Source organism: Corythoichthys intestinalis, chromosome 12 (assembly GCF_030265065.1).
Source record: "Corythoichthys intestinalis isolate RoL2023-P3 chromosome 12, ASM3026506v1, whole genome shotgun sequence".
NCBI lineage: Eukaryota > Metazoa > Chordata > Actinopteri > Syngnathiformes > Syngnathidae > Corythoichthys > Corythoichthys intestinalis.
In genome coordinates, this window is record NC_080406.1 from 40,744,273 (window position 1) to 40,762,190 (window position 17,918).

Below are 17,918 nucleotides of genomic sequence, written 5' to 3' on the forward strand. Positions count from 1 at the left end.
CTGTACTTCACCGCCAAGGCACTAGAGGAGTGTGGCGTTGTGTTTGTACAGTTTTGGGTGATTCTTGCCGACTTCTAGTTTTCTTCCGGTTACACGACAATGCCAACGGAAATGGCAGTTTACGAATGTAATCATTGGGGGGTGGAAGCCAGCAAGCTGCGTTGTCCAGAGTTTTGTCCGATTTCTCTGCTATGTCCTACAATCAGCCAGTGGGAAGCGATAGCAGATTTCTGGCGGCTATGAAACTTCCCAAACTGCGTTGGAAGCCTTGATGGTAAACACGTTATCATAAAAGCACCGAGGCACTCTCAATCAGTGATGATGTATTAAGTGTGTGAACTGTCTGTCGTTGAAAATTATTTATCAAAACAACTCTTTTGATACCAAACCTGTGCTTTATTCTACATATACTTGAAGGCTAAAATGTAAAAATGTCACAGACTCACAGCAAACGTATGTACACAATAAATGATAAAGTCCACTAACATAAAGTGATAAAAAGTTGGCAGTTTTTGGCTGACTGTGTCACTGCTTCGTGTGGCCATTTGCTTACGAACACGAACATACTTGTCTCGGTGGTTCTTCCATTTTTTTTCATGCAATCACTGACCTCCATCCCTGTAATTTCAGCAATCTCCTTCCACGAATCGCTTACCGTTTGGCATTCTGTATAATGTCTTGACAAGACATTGTAGAGGTTGTCGTACCTGTGGACGTTTTCGATGATTCTCTCGTCGGCCAGGTCAATTTTTGTGTGTAGCACAACAGTGTTCGAAAATGGCGGTGATTTCGCGCTGAACTGGAAGCAACAGTCTGAGGGGACCAATCACAGTCCATTTGCATCACGTGACGCACAGACAGGAATCTGAAGGTGCACGTCAGGCTACGGCGGAGGGTCGTAAATCGGGTCTGCCTTGATGGCGGAGGTCTGCCGCTGAAGCATAACTTGCTTTCGTGAAATCGTGACCTCACCATTGGGGATGCTTCACAGTTGACTGAGTAGTTATGGCCATTTTGCTATTACAATTTCAATAGAGAACATTTTCTTTTCTAGTATTTTATCCAGATCATGACCAAAAATATAGCATCTTGAAGTCCCAGCAAAAGAACGGGGAAAAATAAGAAAATGTTACATTTATTGTGTTGCCTTCACTTTGTTCTTGCTATAGTATATTATACAAATTTGGTCAATTAATTAGTACAAGGACCCTGCTTTGTTTTCATTCTCCCTTAAAACAAAAAACAACAACAACAAAAAGAGCCAGCCTGTTGAGCTTTTCAAATTTATTTTGCAAATAAATAACCGCAGTAACTGCCTCTTACAGTGTGCAAGATCTACAACATCTCTTTGGAAATTATAAAAAAATAAAATACAAGAATTATAATCATTAATATACTTGTACTTTGTACAAAAGAACGTTCTAACATTGCTCAGCAGTAGAACATGCTTAACAAACAGCATCTGATATTCTCCATTGACTGTAGATGAGTTGGTGCCAGTGAGAGTGCATCACATGTGCTGTAACGTACATACTGTTGTTTTTGTGTTCTTACAACTTTCTCATACCTGATGGCTGGAGGCAATCGTTGACAGAATGGAACAGCGCTCTATAGCCAATATAATTTCACGCTTATGGATATGGCCTACAACTTAATTGAAGGGATAGGTCCTTTCATTTCACTAAAATATATTTGCTTAAATGTGAACGGACTGTAAGGCATACATGTGTGAGCATGTTATTGTCGGTATAGAAAAATTAAGATGCTGCTGTTTATGTTCGTTATGTTCTGCTAACTTAGTCATACGTTTGAAAAGCTGCCAGTCTTGCTGACTTCCGAGATTCCGTCAAGAAGTCTCACTTACGTTCATTTTTATTCTATACATTTATATATTATATACCACTGCATGTGTACCATTGTTTTCCCAGACTGAAGATAAATAACTTTAATGGCAAACATCTATCCGACGACATGACATCAACTACAGCAGATCCGTTTTCATTTCAGACTACTTTTATGTACACTTTTTTTCTATATTGCCACATATTCCACAACCTTTATATGATCACAAGTTAAGCACACAGTGGCCTAGCAGACCGACTGTAAAACGAAGCCAGTGGCTTTGCACTCAACATGCACCATTAGTTCCGACCGTACTGCCATTAATTACATGTGTGCAACTGAACAATACCTTTAATCGAAAGAATTTTTCCATAATTCTGAAAAGCCACACTATAAATAAGTTAATCTGAAATAATAATCGACATTTATGAATAAAGTGAACATTCATATCTTAAGACAGCTGTGACTATTTTCAACTCTTATTATCCACATTTCAAATAGTTTTGACTGTTTTTTTGTTTTTGTTTTTTTTTTAATATTTGAAGGCAACCGATCCAGTTTAGTTCCACATTTTTACATCTCCATTGCACAATTTTTCATCTCTCTGTGAGACACTGAGGTGACTGCATGATTATTGCTCATTGGACATAAATAAATATGATTTAAAATAAGATTCATATTTCCTGGGGCTTGAACATATAGATCTGCACATAAATAGATATAGGATTATGATAATAATTACCATTAGTTGTCTATACACTTTAACATTCAAGAATTCTCCTTGACTTGCTTCTCCCCACTTTCAAGTATTTGTGTACCAGGCTCTCTGGAGAGAGAGCGAGAGAGAATAGTAATGCACATACTTTCATGATAAATGATCATATTACAAAATGAGAAGTAGTGAGGCTATTTTTTTTCTGCTTCTGAGGATAAAACATTTTTGCACACCAAGGAGCTGCTACATGAGCAAGAAAAGAAAAATCCAAAGATTCAGTAGATTATGTCCGTGAACCTACACGTCTAAGATAATTAACCTCCACGCATAAAATACCGCAGCTGTAACAAGGCATTACATTCCCCTAAGTGAGTGCCAGGACCAGACTGTAAAGTCTATTGGGAGGTCTAAAAATAGTCTGGTCAGACCAGGTGTACTAGGTACGGCGTGTGTAATAGAAAAAGAGTCCTTTACTACCAGCTCGGGAGGCAGTCTGTCCAGTCCAGTGACTTCCTTTCAAAGTGTGTCTCACACAGTCCTAACTAGACTTCAATGCCGACAATGTGTCCATCCCAGGTCATGTGAAAGGGCGCCTCATACATGGAAGCCTTTCTCCTGTTCGTGCAGCATCTGGAGGTGGAGGGTCTGTATGCTGCTGATGATCCTTCGTTGGTGGCCTATCAGATCCACACCGATACGCCTCACATCTCTAGGCAGAGAGAGGACACGTGTAGATTGATACACTAACAGACACAATTATTATAATTATAAAATGTAGCCGCACTGTAAAAAATAAAATAGCCATGCTAACGTAAGAGTTTAAGTAGCCATAAATCAAAATTTGAAGTTCGAATCCTGATTGGAATAACTCATTATATATTTACATAATTTTTAGACTATCAATCGGTACTGCTGTGTGTGTGTTATTGTCTGGCATGCATTAGTATAAAAATTACATATCTCAAGTTTAGTTCATTTAAAATTTTGAGTTGAAGCTACTTAACGGTCCAGTTGACTTCAAATATTGAGTTCAAAGTACCGTGATTTTCAGACTATTCATCCACCCCAACTTTGAACCCTGCATCTTATCTTATCGTTTGTGGATTTTTACAGTCTAAAGAGCTGCATGTATTTTGGTTTAAATATCCCATAGTACAATGAGGACACCCTAAAGGGAATAGTTACCGTTCTTGCACACACCATATAACTGTTTGCATTACTCTAACACACGTAATATAATTAATCAGGGAATAGTATCATTTCTCATATTTACTGTAGGACTGTGCTACTCTAACACACCTAATATAAAATAAATAGCACACCATAGTTTAATGAAAATAAGCAGAATAGATACACAACGCCATCTTGTCACAGAAGCCCAACGTGTGCGTCACGAGCAAGATTGACGCACCACTCTTGCAATCAGTTCTCCCAGCCGCTCCAAGGACAAAGAGCAGGGCGCTCTGTCCTAAAACAAGTAGCGTCTCGCTCAGCCAGGATAACAAAGTTGATAGCGGGCGCTTGGGATGTCAAGACCAGCGTCGGTCGCTGTGGCAACCACGTCCCATCCACGCACAAACCTAACCGCCCAAAACCGCCCACAGAGGGATTATCCCGAAACAACACCCAGCCACACCTTCGGCCTGGCCCACTCCACCGCAGCCTTCAAAAACACTGGACACTGAGATAACAAACGGTTCGCTGCTCGGAAACTTTTCTATGTAGCCTTGTTTTGGATCTAGCATTGTTCCTCTGTTGTCTGTTTTTGCCTTGTTTTTTGACCACTGTCGACGAATAAATTGTCAACCTGTTTTCGGTGAGCCTTATTTCAACTTTTGGAACATGGAGTCAGTACAAAAGGTTAACACAGGAAGGGAACGCGCGGAATATTGGCCCTCCTGGTTGACTCGCGGAAGCGGTAAGCAGAGGAGCACCATTTCCGTTCGGCTTTCGCCGTTTCCGTGCGGCTTGGCGGGGGGGAGGGGGTGTGTGTGAATTCCTTCAACCTGCACATTTTCTAATAGAAATGCAGTTTTTGCTTGTTCAATTTGGTGGGTGAGGCTTAGTAAGATGCACATTACAGTCCAAAAATTACAGTACTTAAATCCAGTTTACTTAAATATTAAGTTTAGGTTGATAACTCAATTTGATTTAGTTCTTCATCAAAAGTTTACTTGAAATTTCAAGTTCTGCCAACTTTTTATGTTTTAACATTGTAAAGTTAAAGAAAAAAATTTTACTATTTTTTTTTTACTTCAATGATTATAAACAAAGCCGCCAATAGCAGTAACCTCAGGTTTGTGGTTTCATTTTGGCTTAGCTACTCACTCAATATTCATCCTCGCAACAGAATCCAACGTGTGGTAGCCCGCTGCCATGAAGTTGCTTTTGTACTGATTCATTTTGATGGAGTCTAGCCAGTCGCCAATAGAGATGAACAGTGGGTAGTCCATTTCCTCCCCAGGAGATTCTGGTAGGCTGACATAATCAGAAACACAGTAAATTAGATACTGGCAGCCTTTTTGTCAGCATCTCTTGGATTTGGAACATAATTAATTTCCCAGCATGACAGATTTCAGTGCTCAGAAAAGTGCTCAGAAAATATTATTGCTAGACTTTTTAGAATTGTATATTCATCATTCACATTTAACCGAAGGTAAACAAACATCAAAGGTAAACATACAGTGATTTCAAAAGGTACTGCCCAGTAACAAACCATTATACCTGACAATACCTACCTTTGAATGTCCTCTACTAGTGGTAATAAACTGCTGGGGTTGCGGATAAGTTTATCTAGGAAGGAGACAACGTCTACAAATCTAGGCCGATGGCTTCTTTCTGTCTGCCAGCAGTGCAGCATCAGTTGGTGGAGTGCCACTGGGCAACCCATTGGTGCAGGAAGCCGGTAGCCCTCTTCGATTGACAGAATTACCTGGACAAAGACAAGAATTATAGGATACGTTACACAGTTAAGTAGCTTAGGTTAAAAAAAAAAAAAAAATCAACTCAAATTTATTTCTATAGCCCTTTACAAAAACCCGAAAGGTCCACAAAGTGCTTTACAACAACGATATAGTTCACAATGAATAAAAGGCAGCAAAGTATTATACAATGACATTGAGGGGAAAAAAATGAAAACAAAAACAAAGCATCACGATAAAACATTGAATCCTTTAGGTAACCTTAATGTAGAACAGGGTGTCTAAGTCATCTTAGTCGCAGGCCACATTGTGCTATGGTTTCCTTTGGAGGGCCAAAAGGCCATTATATATATACACACATATATATATACACATATATATATATATATGTATACACAGTATATGCTATACACACATACAGTATATACACAGTAGGCTATATTATAGTATAAAGTATATATACTTATTTACAGCCATTGAGTCTGCTAGATGTCCGATCCATTCTGTCTGGGAGGGTTGGCAGCGGTATCATTTGATCGCTGCCAACCCTTCCCAGTCAAAATGGATCAACGTCCAGCACCGTCAATGGCAGTGAAACTAGGGCTGCCATGATTAGTCAACTACCGTAATTTCCCGAATATAACGCTCACTTTTCCCCCCCAAAATGAACTTGTAAAATCATGGTGCGCATTATAAACGGGTACATGGATGGAGACAGAAATATCTATCTATCTATCTATCTATCTATCTATCTATCTATCTATCTATCTATCTATCTATCTATCTATCTATCTATCTATCTATCTATCTATCTATCTATCTATCTATCTATCTATCTATCTATCTATCTATCTATCTATCTATCTATCTATACATATATATATACTGTATATGTGTGTATTTATATATAAACCGATTTTTTTTTTTTTACTGACACGGCCACGTTGTGTTGAAGAAACGTATGCGGTGATCGGTTGCCGACCATTACGGTACGTGACGTCACCATTTTGTTTCGGTAATACTTCACTCTGATCGGCCGAATGATTTTGTCTGTGTTAAATTCTGCTTTTTTCACTCTTCATAAAGCACAGAATTTAGTTTCTTGAACTCATTTGAGTCAACTTTTATTGCCGCTCCGCAACTCGGACCATAACAAACGTAACAACAACACAGACTTCCTGTGTGTGTCCCTCAACTATATCTGTCCCTCAGGAAGCTCAAACCCAAATAACAATAGTTCCTATTGTTACTGTCGTGTCGACAGCGATGAGCTCTCTCGGATTGCCGACTTACGTTCTCACTTTCATTTTACCATATCAATCCATGGAAGAAACATTTATTCATCATGATGAAACGAGCAAGTTATACAGCCTTTAAAAGAAAAGTCACATCTGTTTTGTTTTCTCCCAGATTCTGATAAGTTGGAGAAGTTGTCAAATCATATTATTACCATAAATATTGTCAGTTTATGGTAATGTTTTGAACTACCAATATGCTATGCTTGTGCTGTGTTTCACAAGTCAGTAAAATGACATTTCTGTATCTGTACACGAGCTCTGTTTTCTTGTATTCTTCTATTTATTGGTGCTAAAATTAGGGTACGCGTTATAAACGGGTACAATAATTTCCCCTAGATTTTACAAGTAAATATGGGGTGCGCATAATACACGGGTGCGCCTTATATTCGAGAAATGACGGTATTTGAAAATCGGCTAGTAAATGAATCGCCAACTATTCCATGAATCATTTAGAAACGTTCGTTTTTGGGCCTCTTAAAACATTTTTAATATTTTTTAATATAAATATAAAGGGGAAAACAGCAAACACTATTTTGTCTTTTATTTTTAGTAAAACAAAAGGGGGAAAAAGCAGTAAATCTCCATTTTCTCACCTTTTTCTTTACAAAAATGTTGAAAAAAGGGAAAAAAAAAACAGTAAATGTTTTGTCTGATTTGATATAGGCTTCATTTCATTTTAGCGAGAAACATTAAATCCAATGCACAAGATTTACTTTCACACACCACACAAAATGCCGTGGCGGGCCAGATCTTGGCCCCACGCTGCGAGTTTGACACACATTCTAGAATATAAGAACAAGATGAAATCTGTTATCCCACCAAAAGCTCTGACACAGCATTGAATACCCAGTGGAGATTGACAAGTTGATGCTGCAAGACTGCAGGTTGGACTTTGAAGGAATTCCCAAACAGCATAAATCCTACCTAAATCCTACAACCAAGAAGGCATTTTTGCTTGCACGGTTGCACTGCAGGTGCATGTATGTGCATGTATGTGTGTGTGTGATAGAGAGCGAGAGAGAGAGTCTGAAAGGATTATACGTATGTGCACATTTCACATTCATCTGAGAGAGGATGGATATGCTTCTATGGTCCTTCCAATCCCTGACCACAGCTCCCGGATCAGCCGGGTCACTCAGGCACACAGCTTTAAACTTCGCCGCGACAGAATCAAAACCTGAAAAGCCTTTGACCTTTACGCTCTCTCTTCAGCTGACAGTTCATGATCAACGCTAGGTGATTATCTCATGTTCCATTTCTGCCCCAGCTTCCCCTATCTGTGCCAACGGTATTTAATGAGACAGAACTAATGGAAGAGAACCAGATTTGAGGGAAATTGGTCTCTAAAGTCACACAAAAAACTGGAAAGCTGTCAAATCAAGTGTCAGCGTATTTTTAACTTCCTTCAATCCATTTTATGTACAATTTCTGTACGTTTATTTTTTTATACTACACGATACTTACGTCCTGATTTGACATCTCCCAATATGGCCGCTCTCCATAGGACATTACTTCCCACATGACAATCCCATAACTCCAAGCATCACTAGCTGAGGAGAATTTTCGGTATGAGATAGCTTCGGGAGAAGTCCATCGAATTGGGATCTTCCCACCCTGATCACACATAAAAACGCAAAATAAATAAATAGCATAAATCACTTTGTACGACAAAAAAACAAAACAAAAAACAGGAAAGACCTTACCGTAGTAGTATAAGCAGCCTCAGGATCATCCTCCAGGATTCGGGACAGACCAAAGTCTGACACTTTACACACCAGGTTGCTGTTGACTAAGATATTTCGAGCTGCCAGGTCTCGATGAACATAGCCCATGTCTGACAGATACATCATCCCTGAGGCGATGCCACGAAGCATGCCCACCAGCTGAATGACAGTGAAATGACCGTCGTGTTGCTAGGAGGGCAAAACACATATGAAAGTAAGTAGACAGTAAATTGAAATAAAATGGATAGTATAGACCGAAGACATTGACAGTGTGCAAAATTGGGGGCAAAAATGAAGGAGGGAAGATCAAAACAAAAAAATGCATCAGTCAAATAAGAGGTGAAAACAAAAACTTATTGAAAAATGGATTGTAATCTTTATTTGAATCTCAAACTTCTAAAATAGGGTACACACAGCTAAATATTAGCGTGACCATGCCCAATACGTACCCGCAAAAATGAGTCCAATGATCCATTTTCCATATATTCCACCACAATCATCACAGGCCTGCCTGCAAATGCACATGCACAAATTTGTGAAATATATCAGAGTCCACCTATTCACACAGATATGGAGGAATTTAAAAACTGGCAATACATTCTTAGTACAGTGGTGCGAAAAATCACCATTAAATGTGATCTGATCTTTGTCAAAATCACACAGATGAAAAACCAGTGTCTGCTTTAATTAAAACCACCCAAACATTTATAGGTTTTCATATTTTAATGAGGATAGTATGCAAACAATGACAGAAGGGGGAAAAATAAGTACAGTAAGTGAACCCTCACATTTAATATTTTGTGCCCCCCTTTCCCAGCAATAACTTCAACCAGACGTTTCCTGTACCTGCAGATCGGTCTGGCTCATTGATCAGGACTAATCTTGGCCCATTCTTCTCTACAAAACAGCTGTAGTTCAGTCAGAATCCTGGGATGTCTGGCATGAATCGCTGTCTTTAGGTCGTGCCACAGCATCTCAATGTGGTTTAAGTCTGGACATTGACTTGGCCACTCCAGAACGTGTATTTTGTTCTTCTGAAACTATTCTGAAGTTGATTTACTTCTGTGTTTTGGATCATTGTCTTGTTGCAGCATCCATCCTCTTTTTGGCATCAACTGTCTGACAGAGGCCTCAGATTTTCCAGCAAAATATCCTGATAACCTTTTGAAATCATTCTTTCATTAATGATTGCAAGTCGTCCAGACCCTGAGGGAGCAAATCAGCACCAAATCATGATGCTTTCTCCACCATGCTTCACGGTGGGTATGAGGTGTTGATGTTGCTGAGCTGTTCCATATTTCCTCCAGACATGATGTTGTGTGTTATTCCCAAACAATCTTTGATTTCATCAGTCCGCAAAATATTATGCCAAAACCTCTGTGAAGTGTCCAGTGCTTTTTTTCGAACATTAAATGAGCAACAATGTTTTGTTTAGACAACAGTGACTTCCTCTGTGGAGTCCTCCCATGAACACCATTCTTGGCCATAGTTTTACATGTAGTTGATGTGTGCACAGATATATTGGACTGTGCCAGGGATTTCTGTAAGTCTTTAGCAGACACTCTAGGGGTCTTTTTTTACCTCTCTGAGTATTCTGTGCTTAACTTTTTGCATCATCTTTGGTGGACGGCCACTCCTTCGAGACAAGCAACAGTGCCAAACTCTCTCCATTTATTGACAACTTCTCTTACTGTCGATTGATGAACATCCAGACTTTTAGAGATGGTTTTCTATACTTTCCCAGCTTTATACAAATCAACAATCCTTGATCAGAGGTCTTCAGACAGCTCTTTTGACCAAGCCAGGATGCACATCAGACAGTGCTTCTCGATATTGTATGACACCTAAATCGGACATATGTCATTTCCCTTCCCCGGCTTCGGAGAATGTAAACAAACCAAGAGGTGTGACAGCTAGCCGACATGCTAACTCAAACCGAGTGACGTTTCAAAGTCTTCGAAGCGGAAAATCACATAACTAGCCCGGATTATTTGACATGACGACTGGGTTGTCCATTGTCTTTGTGGATCGGCAAACCACCCGGCGGAGAGCAATTTACAGTTCGTTTCCCGGAGGAGGGCGGCTGCAGTTGTTTTGCAGCTAACGTGCAGCTAATGTGCATGAGGAGATCTTTTTATATGCCTATCAATGATCAAACGTAAGTAGTCCTTTATTTAAAGAAAGTTTGTAGTGTTTACTTTGTAATCGCTGTATTCGTATTTGACATAATACAAAACAAGATGTTTACTCACTTCCTCGTAAGTCCAATGGTCCCACAGTAGTAGGGCTTGTTTTGTTAAAAATCCACGGTGAATGGGAACCTTTTCAAACTCCAAAAAGGCATACACATCTCTCCCTCATAAAGCAAGATTTTTCTGCAGCCGTTTGGCTGGCGTGATGCGAAAAATAAACGTATTAATCCGCAAAATCAGCTGAATCCTTAGTCCTCATACACAACAGTACGGCTGTTTAGTGAAGAAGACACCTTCACCCGTACACATCACAGTGCCCTCCTCCTCAATGCAAGACCGAAGCCGGAAGTCACTCATTTTCGTGGCGCGGGATTAAAAAAACTAAATGAATATAGCGATCGCTTCCACACACATCCAAGTGGTCCATATCATTCAGGAGCATATAGTACCGCGTGTATTATGAAATAAACATGCTTTTTCATGTCACATGCACTTTAAAGTCTCCTTAGGCAGAGGGTTCACGTACTTATTTTTCCTCCTTCTCTCATTGTTTGCATGCTATCCTCATTAAAGTATGAAAACTTATAAATGTTTGGGTGGTTTTAGTTAAAGCAGACACTGTTTTTACATATGTGTGATTTTGACAAACATCAGATCACATTTGATGGTGATTTTATGCAGAAATGTGAGCAATTCCAAAAGGTTCAGATACTTTTTTATACCACTGTACATATGATTCATTAATAATCTAGTTACTTTAAACAGAGGTATTCCATCTACCTGGCCAAATGAACTGGTTTGGGATGAACTTTTTAATGCATGAATTATGATGATTATTATTTTTGTTAACTTATTGGCTGCCATTTAAAGCTCTAGACATACAATCCATTTTGACTGGGAGGGGAGAATGGACATTCATTCATTTTTCCCTCCCAGTCAAAATGGATTGGACATATAGCATCATCAATGGCACTGAAAGATGAGCATTTACAGCCAGCCTTGCTCTTTAAATGAATTGAACATCTATCGTTATCAATGGCATGCAATGAGTAAATATGATTTGAAAAAAAAAAAAAAAAAAAACGGAGCTGCAACCAGTTTGTATTTCTATTTCTATTTGTTTTCATTTCATTGATAATTTAGTTTTGATTAACATTTTCTTAATAAATGCATTTATATTAGAAGAAATATAATAAAAATACAATGATTAATAATTAACATATGTGCAATAATAATGATTGCTAATATTATTATTATTATTATTTTTTACATATATTTTTTTAATTTATCAAAAACTCGCTTGTTCTATAATGGGTTAAAGTCTTAGGTGTTTACTTTTGAATTGCTGCCCACTGGAGTGACCACTGTCCTTGAAAGGATTAATAATTCGAGCTAACCCATTACAAGCCTGTGAACAACTGAATTTGAGCAAAGAGAAAGAATACACTTCTGTTTTTTAAAAAATTTTTATTATTTGAGTTTGCCTGGTTTGGCTCAGCAGGACTAATTAGCAGAATCTGGACCATAAAAGTTCTACAGTACAGTTCATGAGCAAAACAAATAAAAAATAAAACAAATGCACCTGTTTATCACACTCTAGCGTGTCACCTATTATTTCATTGCAGGTATGTCTGTCAGTCACAGCACAACACTCGCTCTAATTAGTCTCCAAAGAACAACAACAGATGGAGGGACTCAAAAATGGTGGGAGGGATGAGACGGGGAGAAAGACAGAAAGACGAATCAGACTGCCAAGCACCAATTGAGTCTGATGGTACAGAACTGTTTGTGTACTCTGAGTGCAATTGACCTCAGAACTCATATTTCCTTGCATGCCTGCATGTCTGTTGACTGCGTCATAGTCAAAATATAGAAACGTCCCTTTGCGGGATTAATACACGTATAATGTATTAAACTCAAAATGGTAAAATTTAAAAATATTCATCACCCAAAAACTGAGGTAGTTTTTATTTCCTGATTTCAACATTTTAATATGGTGCAGTTTATCCAATACTCTGCGCTTGCAGTCATTATTCATATTTCTCCATGACAAACGTCATTTTCATCAATCACAATCATTAATCATTATGTTTTTTGTATTATTAATGAGTAAATATAATGAAAAAGTGATACATGTTTACTAAAAACTAATTCATAAAATTCTATACATAAAAAAATGTACAATTAAAACAGAAATACACTAGAGAATAAGTCTTTCAATTCTTTTAAACTGGGAGGACTGGCTGTGAATGCTCATCTTTCAGTGCCTTTGACGGCATTGGACGTCCAATTCTTTCTTCAATTTTGACTGGGAGGGGAAATTTTCGCCTCTCCCAGTCAAAATGAATTGGACGTCTAACACTGTCAGTGGCAGCCAATGAGTTAAATGAGTTTTGTATAAAGGGTTAAACTGCAAAACCTATTTGTATCAGAGAAGAGCAGCAAACTCAGTCAGGTCATAGTCATTGTCTTTTTTTTTGTCTTAGCGAGGGGCTGCAATTCTTCAAGGAACCTATTTATATTCAAAGAAATGCCTCAGTTTATACAACCGGTGTAAAAACAACCATATGTTGCGCTGGGTGAGCCCCGTAAAACAGAGGTCCTTAACAAGTCAACGCTCCATGCATTCACACACACACACTTTGCATGCATAAAATTCAGCCCTCCGTAAAAATGCCACTTGGCACAACACAGCCACAAGCGCACCAGAGGATAATCTACTATGTATGTGATTCACATTACAGGTATATGGAGTTCATGGCCAAAACAAAACAGCTTACAGGTGATTCATCAGTAGAGAGAAAATGAGGAAAAATAGTCCTGAGATTTTAAAAAATGGTAAAAATAAATAAATAAATAAAATAAAAGAGAAACTTTACTGAAAACAGATTTTAACAATATTGAATACATCAGTTCAACCTACATTTTGTTTCAAATTAAAAAAAAAAAAAAAAAAAAAAAAAAAAGCTGCTTGAAAAACATTGTGAAAAGACAGATTTGCTTACTTTTTGTGACTACGCCCTCAAGCCTGATGATGTTTGGGTGGTCGAACTGCCCCATGATGGAAGCCTCACGCAGGAAGTCACGCCTCTGACGTTCCACGTAGCCACCTTTCAATGTCTTTATTGCCACTGCTATCTCCTTCTTCCCTGGTGTTCTCAGGCGGCCACTACACACTTCTCCAAACTCACCTGTAGTGAAAACACAACCATCTTAACTCATTAGCTGCCATTGACGACGAAAGACCTCCAATCCGTTTTGATTGGGAGGGTTAGCATAGAATGTCTTTTGCCTGCAATGACAGCCAGTGAGTTAGCCCTTTCTAAGACACCCAGTTAAATACTATGAAAAACAACTTACCGTATTTTTTTCATAGTTTGGCTGGGGGTGTGACTTATACTCTGGAGCGACTTATGTGTGAAATTATTAACACATTATTATATCATTTAGGGCTGTCAAAATGATCGCGTTAACGGGTGGTAATTAATATTTTAAATTAATCACGTTAAAATATTTGATGCAATTAACGCACATGCCCCGCTCAAACAGACTAAAATGACAGTACAGTGTCATATCCACTTGTTACTTGTGTTTTTTGGTGTTTTGTCGCTCTCTTCTGGCGCTTGGGTGTGTTTTATGGGTTTAAGCACCATGAGCATTGTGTATTTATTGACATCAAAAATGGCGAGCTACTAGTTTATTTTTTCATTGAACATTTTACAAATTTTATTAAAACGAAAACATTAAGACGGGTTTTAATATAAAATTTCTATAACTTGTACTAACATTATCTTTTAAGAACTACAAGTCTTTCTATCCATGGATCGCTTTAACAGAATGTTAATGTTAATGCCATCTTGTTAATTTATTGTTATAATAAACAAATACAGTACTTATGTACAGTATGTTGAAGGTATATATCCGACTTGTGTCTTATCTTTCCATTCCAACAATAATTTACAGAAAAATATGGCATATTTTATAGATGGTTTGAATTGCAATTAATTACGATTAATTAATTTTTAAGCTGTGATTAACTCAATTAAAAATCTTAATCGTTTGACAGCCTTAATAATTTGAAATGTTATTTTGGTGTTTTGGAGTGACACTGGTGGTTTGATAAACTTGTTAGCATGTTCTTTATGCTATAGTTACCTGAATAACTCTTAATAGCTATGTTACGTTAACATACCGGCCACGTTTGCATTTCGTTGTTCATGCATCATGTAACATTATCATACTTTACACTTAATCAGCATGTTGTTCTATATTGTATTTTTATCTTAAATTGCCTTTTGAGATGACATATCTGTTCTATGTGTTGGATTTTATCAAGTAAATTTCCCCTTAAAAATGAGACTTATACTCCGGTGCGACTTATAGTCCGAAAAATACGGGTAAGTGTTGTTAAGGGCCATGAGTTAAAAAAAAAAAAAGATCATTTATGAATTCATTTATTTAAAGATGTAGGTATTATTTAAAGAGCAGCTGAAGAGCTTTTTTGATTTCGGTGTAATTTATTTTACAAATATAAACTTTGGATGAGTTCGTCAAAACAACCATGTCATTTTTAACATGTAACTGCAAGGATAATTTGATTTTTTAGGTTTTGTGAACTCTGTTAATAGTCCCATTCCAAACCCGGAAGTGTGACGTAAATTCCTGAGCGCAACAGAAGACTATCCACAGCGAGCATTGTAGCAGCAACGATATCACTGATATTTCCACCAAAAGTAACCATTCAGGATGGCTCTTTTGTGATGCTAACGATAACAAAGGCTCCCAGGACAGATTATCTGCAGTACAATTGAACCTGAGGTGTTAGATGACGACGATTTATTCGCCACAGCAGACGCGACAACCCAGCGTACCCTAAAACCGCACCCTAACATCGTCGCTGAAATGTTGAAAACAAAGACGCGATCGAGGAGCCGTGAAAAAGTTCTTCCGCTTGACTCTCACAAAGGATGTCCAAATCTTTGCAGAAAAGGTTTTTTTGGGCCACTCATAGAGTCTCGTGCTTTCTTGTGAGCAAATTATCGCTACACATTGAGATTGCATGGCGAATAGAACCCAGAAAATGTTTGCAATATATGGCGAGGATAGCGTTGTGCTGCACTTTCGTTTTGGAGTGCTGGCGAGGTCTTCAGGAATTGATGTCATCAGGAAGCGGCCGGCAACGAGGTGCGTCCCAGGTTGCTATGGCAGTAACTCAAAAACTACGCGGTCAATTAAAAAAACATTTTTGGTCATGTGGGTTTTGAGACAAGGAATGATGCATTCAATACAATTTAACTGAGTAAAATGCTCATGAATTGAAGTATTCAGATGCCCTTTAGTAAGATATTTAAAAAAAAAAAAAAAAAAATATATATATATATATATTAGGCTCGAGCGTTTACGTCACAGCAGCACGGGATCGTGCGAGATTTGCGACAACACAGCCATTGCGGAAGCAAGTCTGCATCACGGGACATTTAAACTTAACGGCAAATACAATTCAACTACGAGTGCCAAAGATGGAAAAATGTAGGGAAAACTTGCCAGTTCGAAACAGAGACAAACTTGTTACCACGGCGAAGGACAGATATGTGAGCAATTTTAAGGATGTGAACAATGTTGACCCTCACGAGCAAGCCGAACACAAATGGAATAAAGATGTCGACAAGCTTCCACCACTACGCGAAATGGACATCATGCTGTATTTAGTGTTTGGTATATGTTACAACACTCATCAGCAATTCCGAAACTACAAATCGCTACAAAGCTACGAACAGTTTTGCTGCGGATGGGTGCAGGATCTTCACTTTATGACCATAGCAAACGGCAACACCATCTTTCTAGCAAAGGTAGGCAATGTGTGTTTACATTAGTCTGTGACCACGGATGTACAAATCTTTTGCTGCATAAAATGTAGCCTGTGTACAAATTCTTTGCCACTCTCTCACGTCAAAATATTACAGCTTTTTCATTTAGCAACGACAGGAATTATGTCTTATGAAGACAATGCACATGTATGCATGCTAGATGTTTAGCTGTAGCAATAGCTAACAACAGGCCGACTTAGGGCGTAAAGTTACTGAAATTTGCGTAAACAAACGAAATTAACTTACCGGAGTGGAAGTGCATAGAGCAAACTCAGTGTGTAACTGGAGAATCAAACGTTATGCCCTTCCTTCTGATCGAGGCCACCCATGCCATTCTTCGACGTTTGGTAAGTTCAGATACGAGCTTTCCCTCGCCTTTTCTCCATGTAGGGATCCGGAAGAAACTCAATGGTGTTCCGTCGAGCTGTACATTCTCCTTTCTATTCGATCGGTTGTTGCAATTCTTTATCGCACAATAATTTCCAACCATTTTTAAAGAGCGACCTGTGTTGAAATGCCTCAGTTTATGTTTCTCGCTTCCACAATGGCGAGAGCGGCGGAAACCTCGCGAGTGCCACGTCATACGCTCGAGCCTAATATATATAATAACATTCGTGAAATAGAATAAATAGTCACTTCCCATATAAACACAAAGCAGTGTGCCATGGCTATCACACATGTAGAGTCATTACCCAATTTCAACTCATTGTTCTAACCATTTATCAGTTATAAATATATTGTACCTTTGTTAATAAATCTATCCCAATGAAGTATGGTAATAAATTAAAAATATACATGTTTTTTTCACTCATACTTGTGCATTTTTTAAATTTTTATTATTTATTTATTTTTATTTTTAGCCCAGTAAATGTATGTAAACTGCCGGGGTAAATTACTTTGACACCACCAGCAAGTACCGCTCAGCTCCACCTGGGGGCAGTGTTGCAATTCACATTCATCTGAGCGGTTGCCTCAGTACTGTATTTAAATTGTGTCCGTTTCCCCCAAAAAAGAAATACTCCCCCACCTCCCCATTCTCTGAAATTATTTTCAATGCAGTACTTGCAAAAAAATCTGGATGCTAATAGACATTCTCTTTAGTGTGTACATTGCTAAAAAAAAAAAAAAAAAAAAAAAAAATCAGATCATGGCTCATCAAGCAAATGTGGAATAATTTGCAATGCAAATACTTTCATAAAGCAGTGAAACTGAAATGTACCTACCGGCCCCTATCACCCTTTCAATGCGGATCCTTGATGGATCAATCTCCTTGGTAAACTCATGGACGGCCTGCGCAGGGTCTTCATAGGTGTCAGGGTCCACATATGTCTTAATCCCAGGGAAAGGAACTGCAGAGTT

At 38.4% G+C, this 17,918-nt stretch overlaps 1 protein-coding gene across 1 annotated transcript in view; it reads right to left on the reverse strand.

Annotated features, from left to right (window-relative positions):
• Nucleotides 1-1,859: 1,859 nt before the first annotated feature.
• LOC130927075 (ephrin type-A receptor 6-like) overlaps nt 1,860-17,918 on the reverse strand; it is a 255,001-nt gene continuing 238,942 nt past the window's right edge. The window contains exons 10-17 of the mRNA XM_057852597.1: nt 17,783-17,908; nt 13,698-13,883; nt 8,950-9,011; nt 8,480-8,689; nt 8,241-8,390; nt 5,296-5,489; nt 4,886-5,035; nt 1,860-3,266 (exon numbers count right to left, since the gene is read on the reverse strand). Of these exons, the coding sequence (XP_057708580.1) occupies nt 3,152-3,266; nt 4,886-5,035; nt 5,296-5,489; nt 8,241-8,390; nt 8,480-8,689; nt 8,950-9,011; nt 13,698-13,883; nt 17,783-17,908 (1,193 nt within the window). The 3' untranslated portion in view covers nt 1,860-3,151. The remainder of the gene's footprint in view (nt 3,267-4,885; nt 5,036-5,295; nt 5,490-8,240; nt 8,391-8,479; nt 8,690-8,949; nt 9,012-13,697; nt 13,884-17,782; nt 17,909-17,918) is intronic.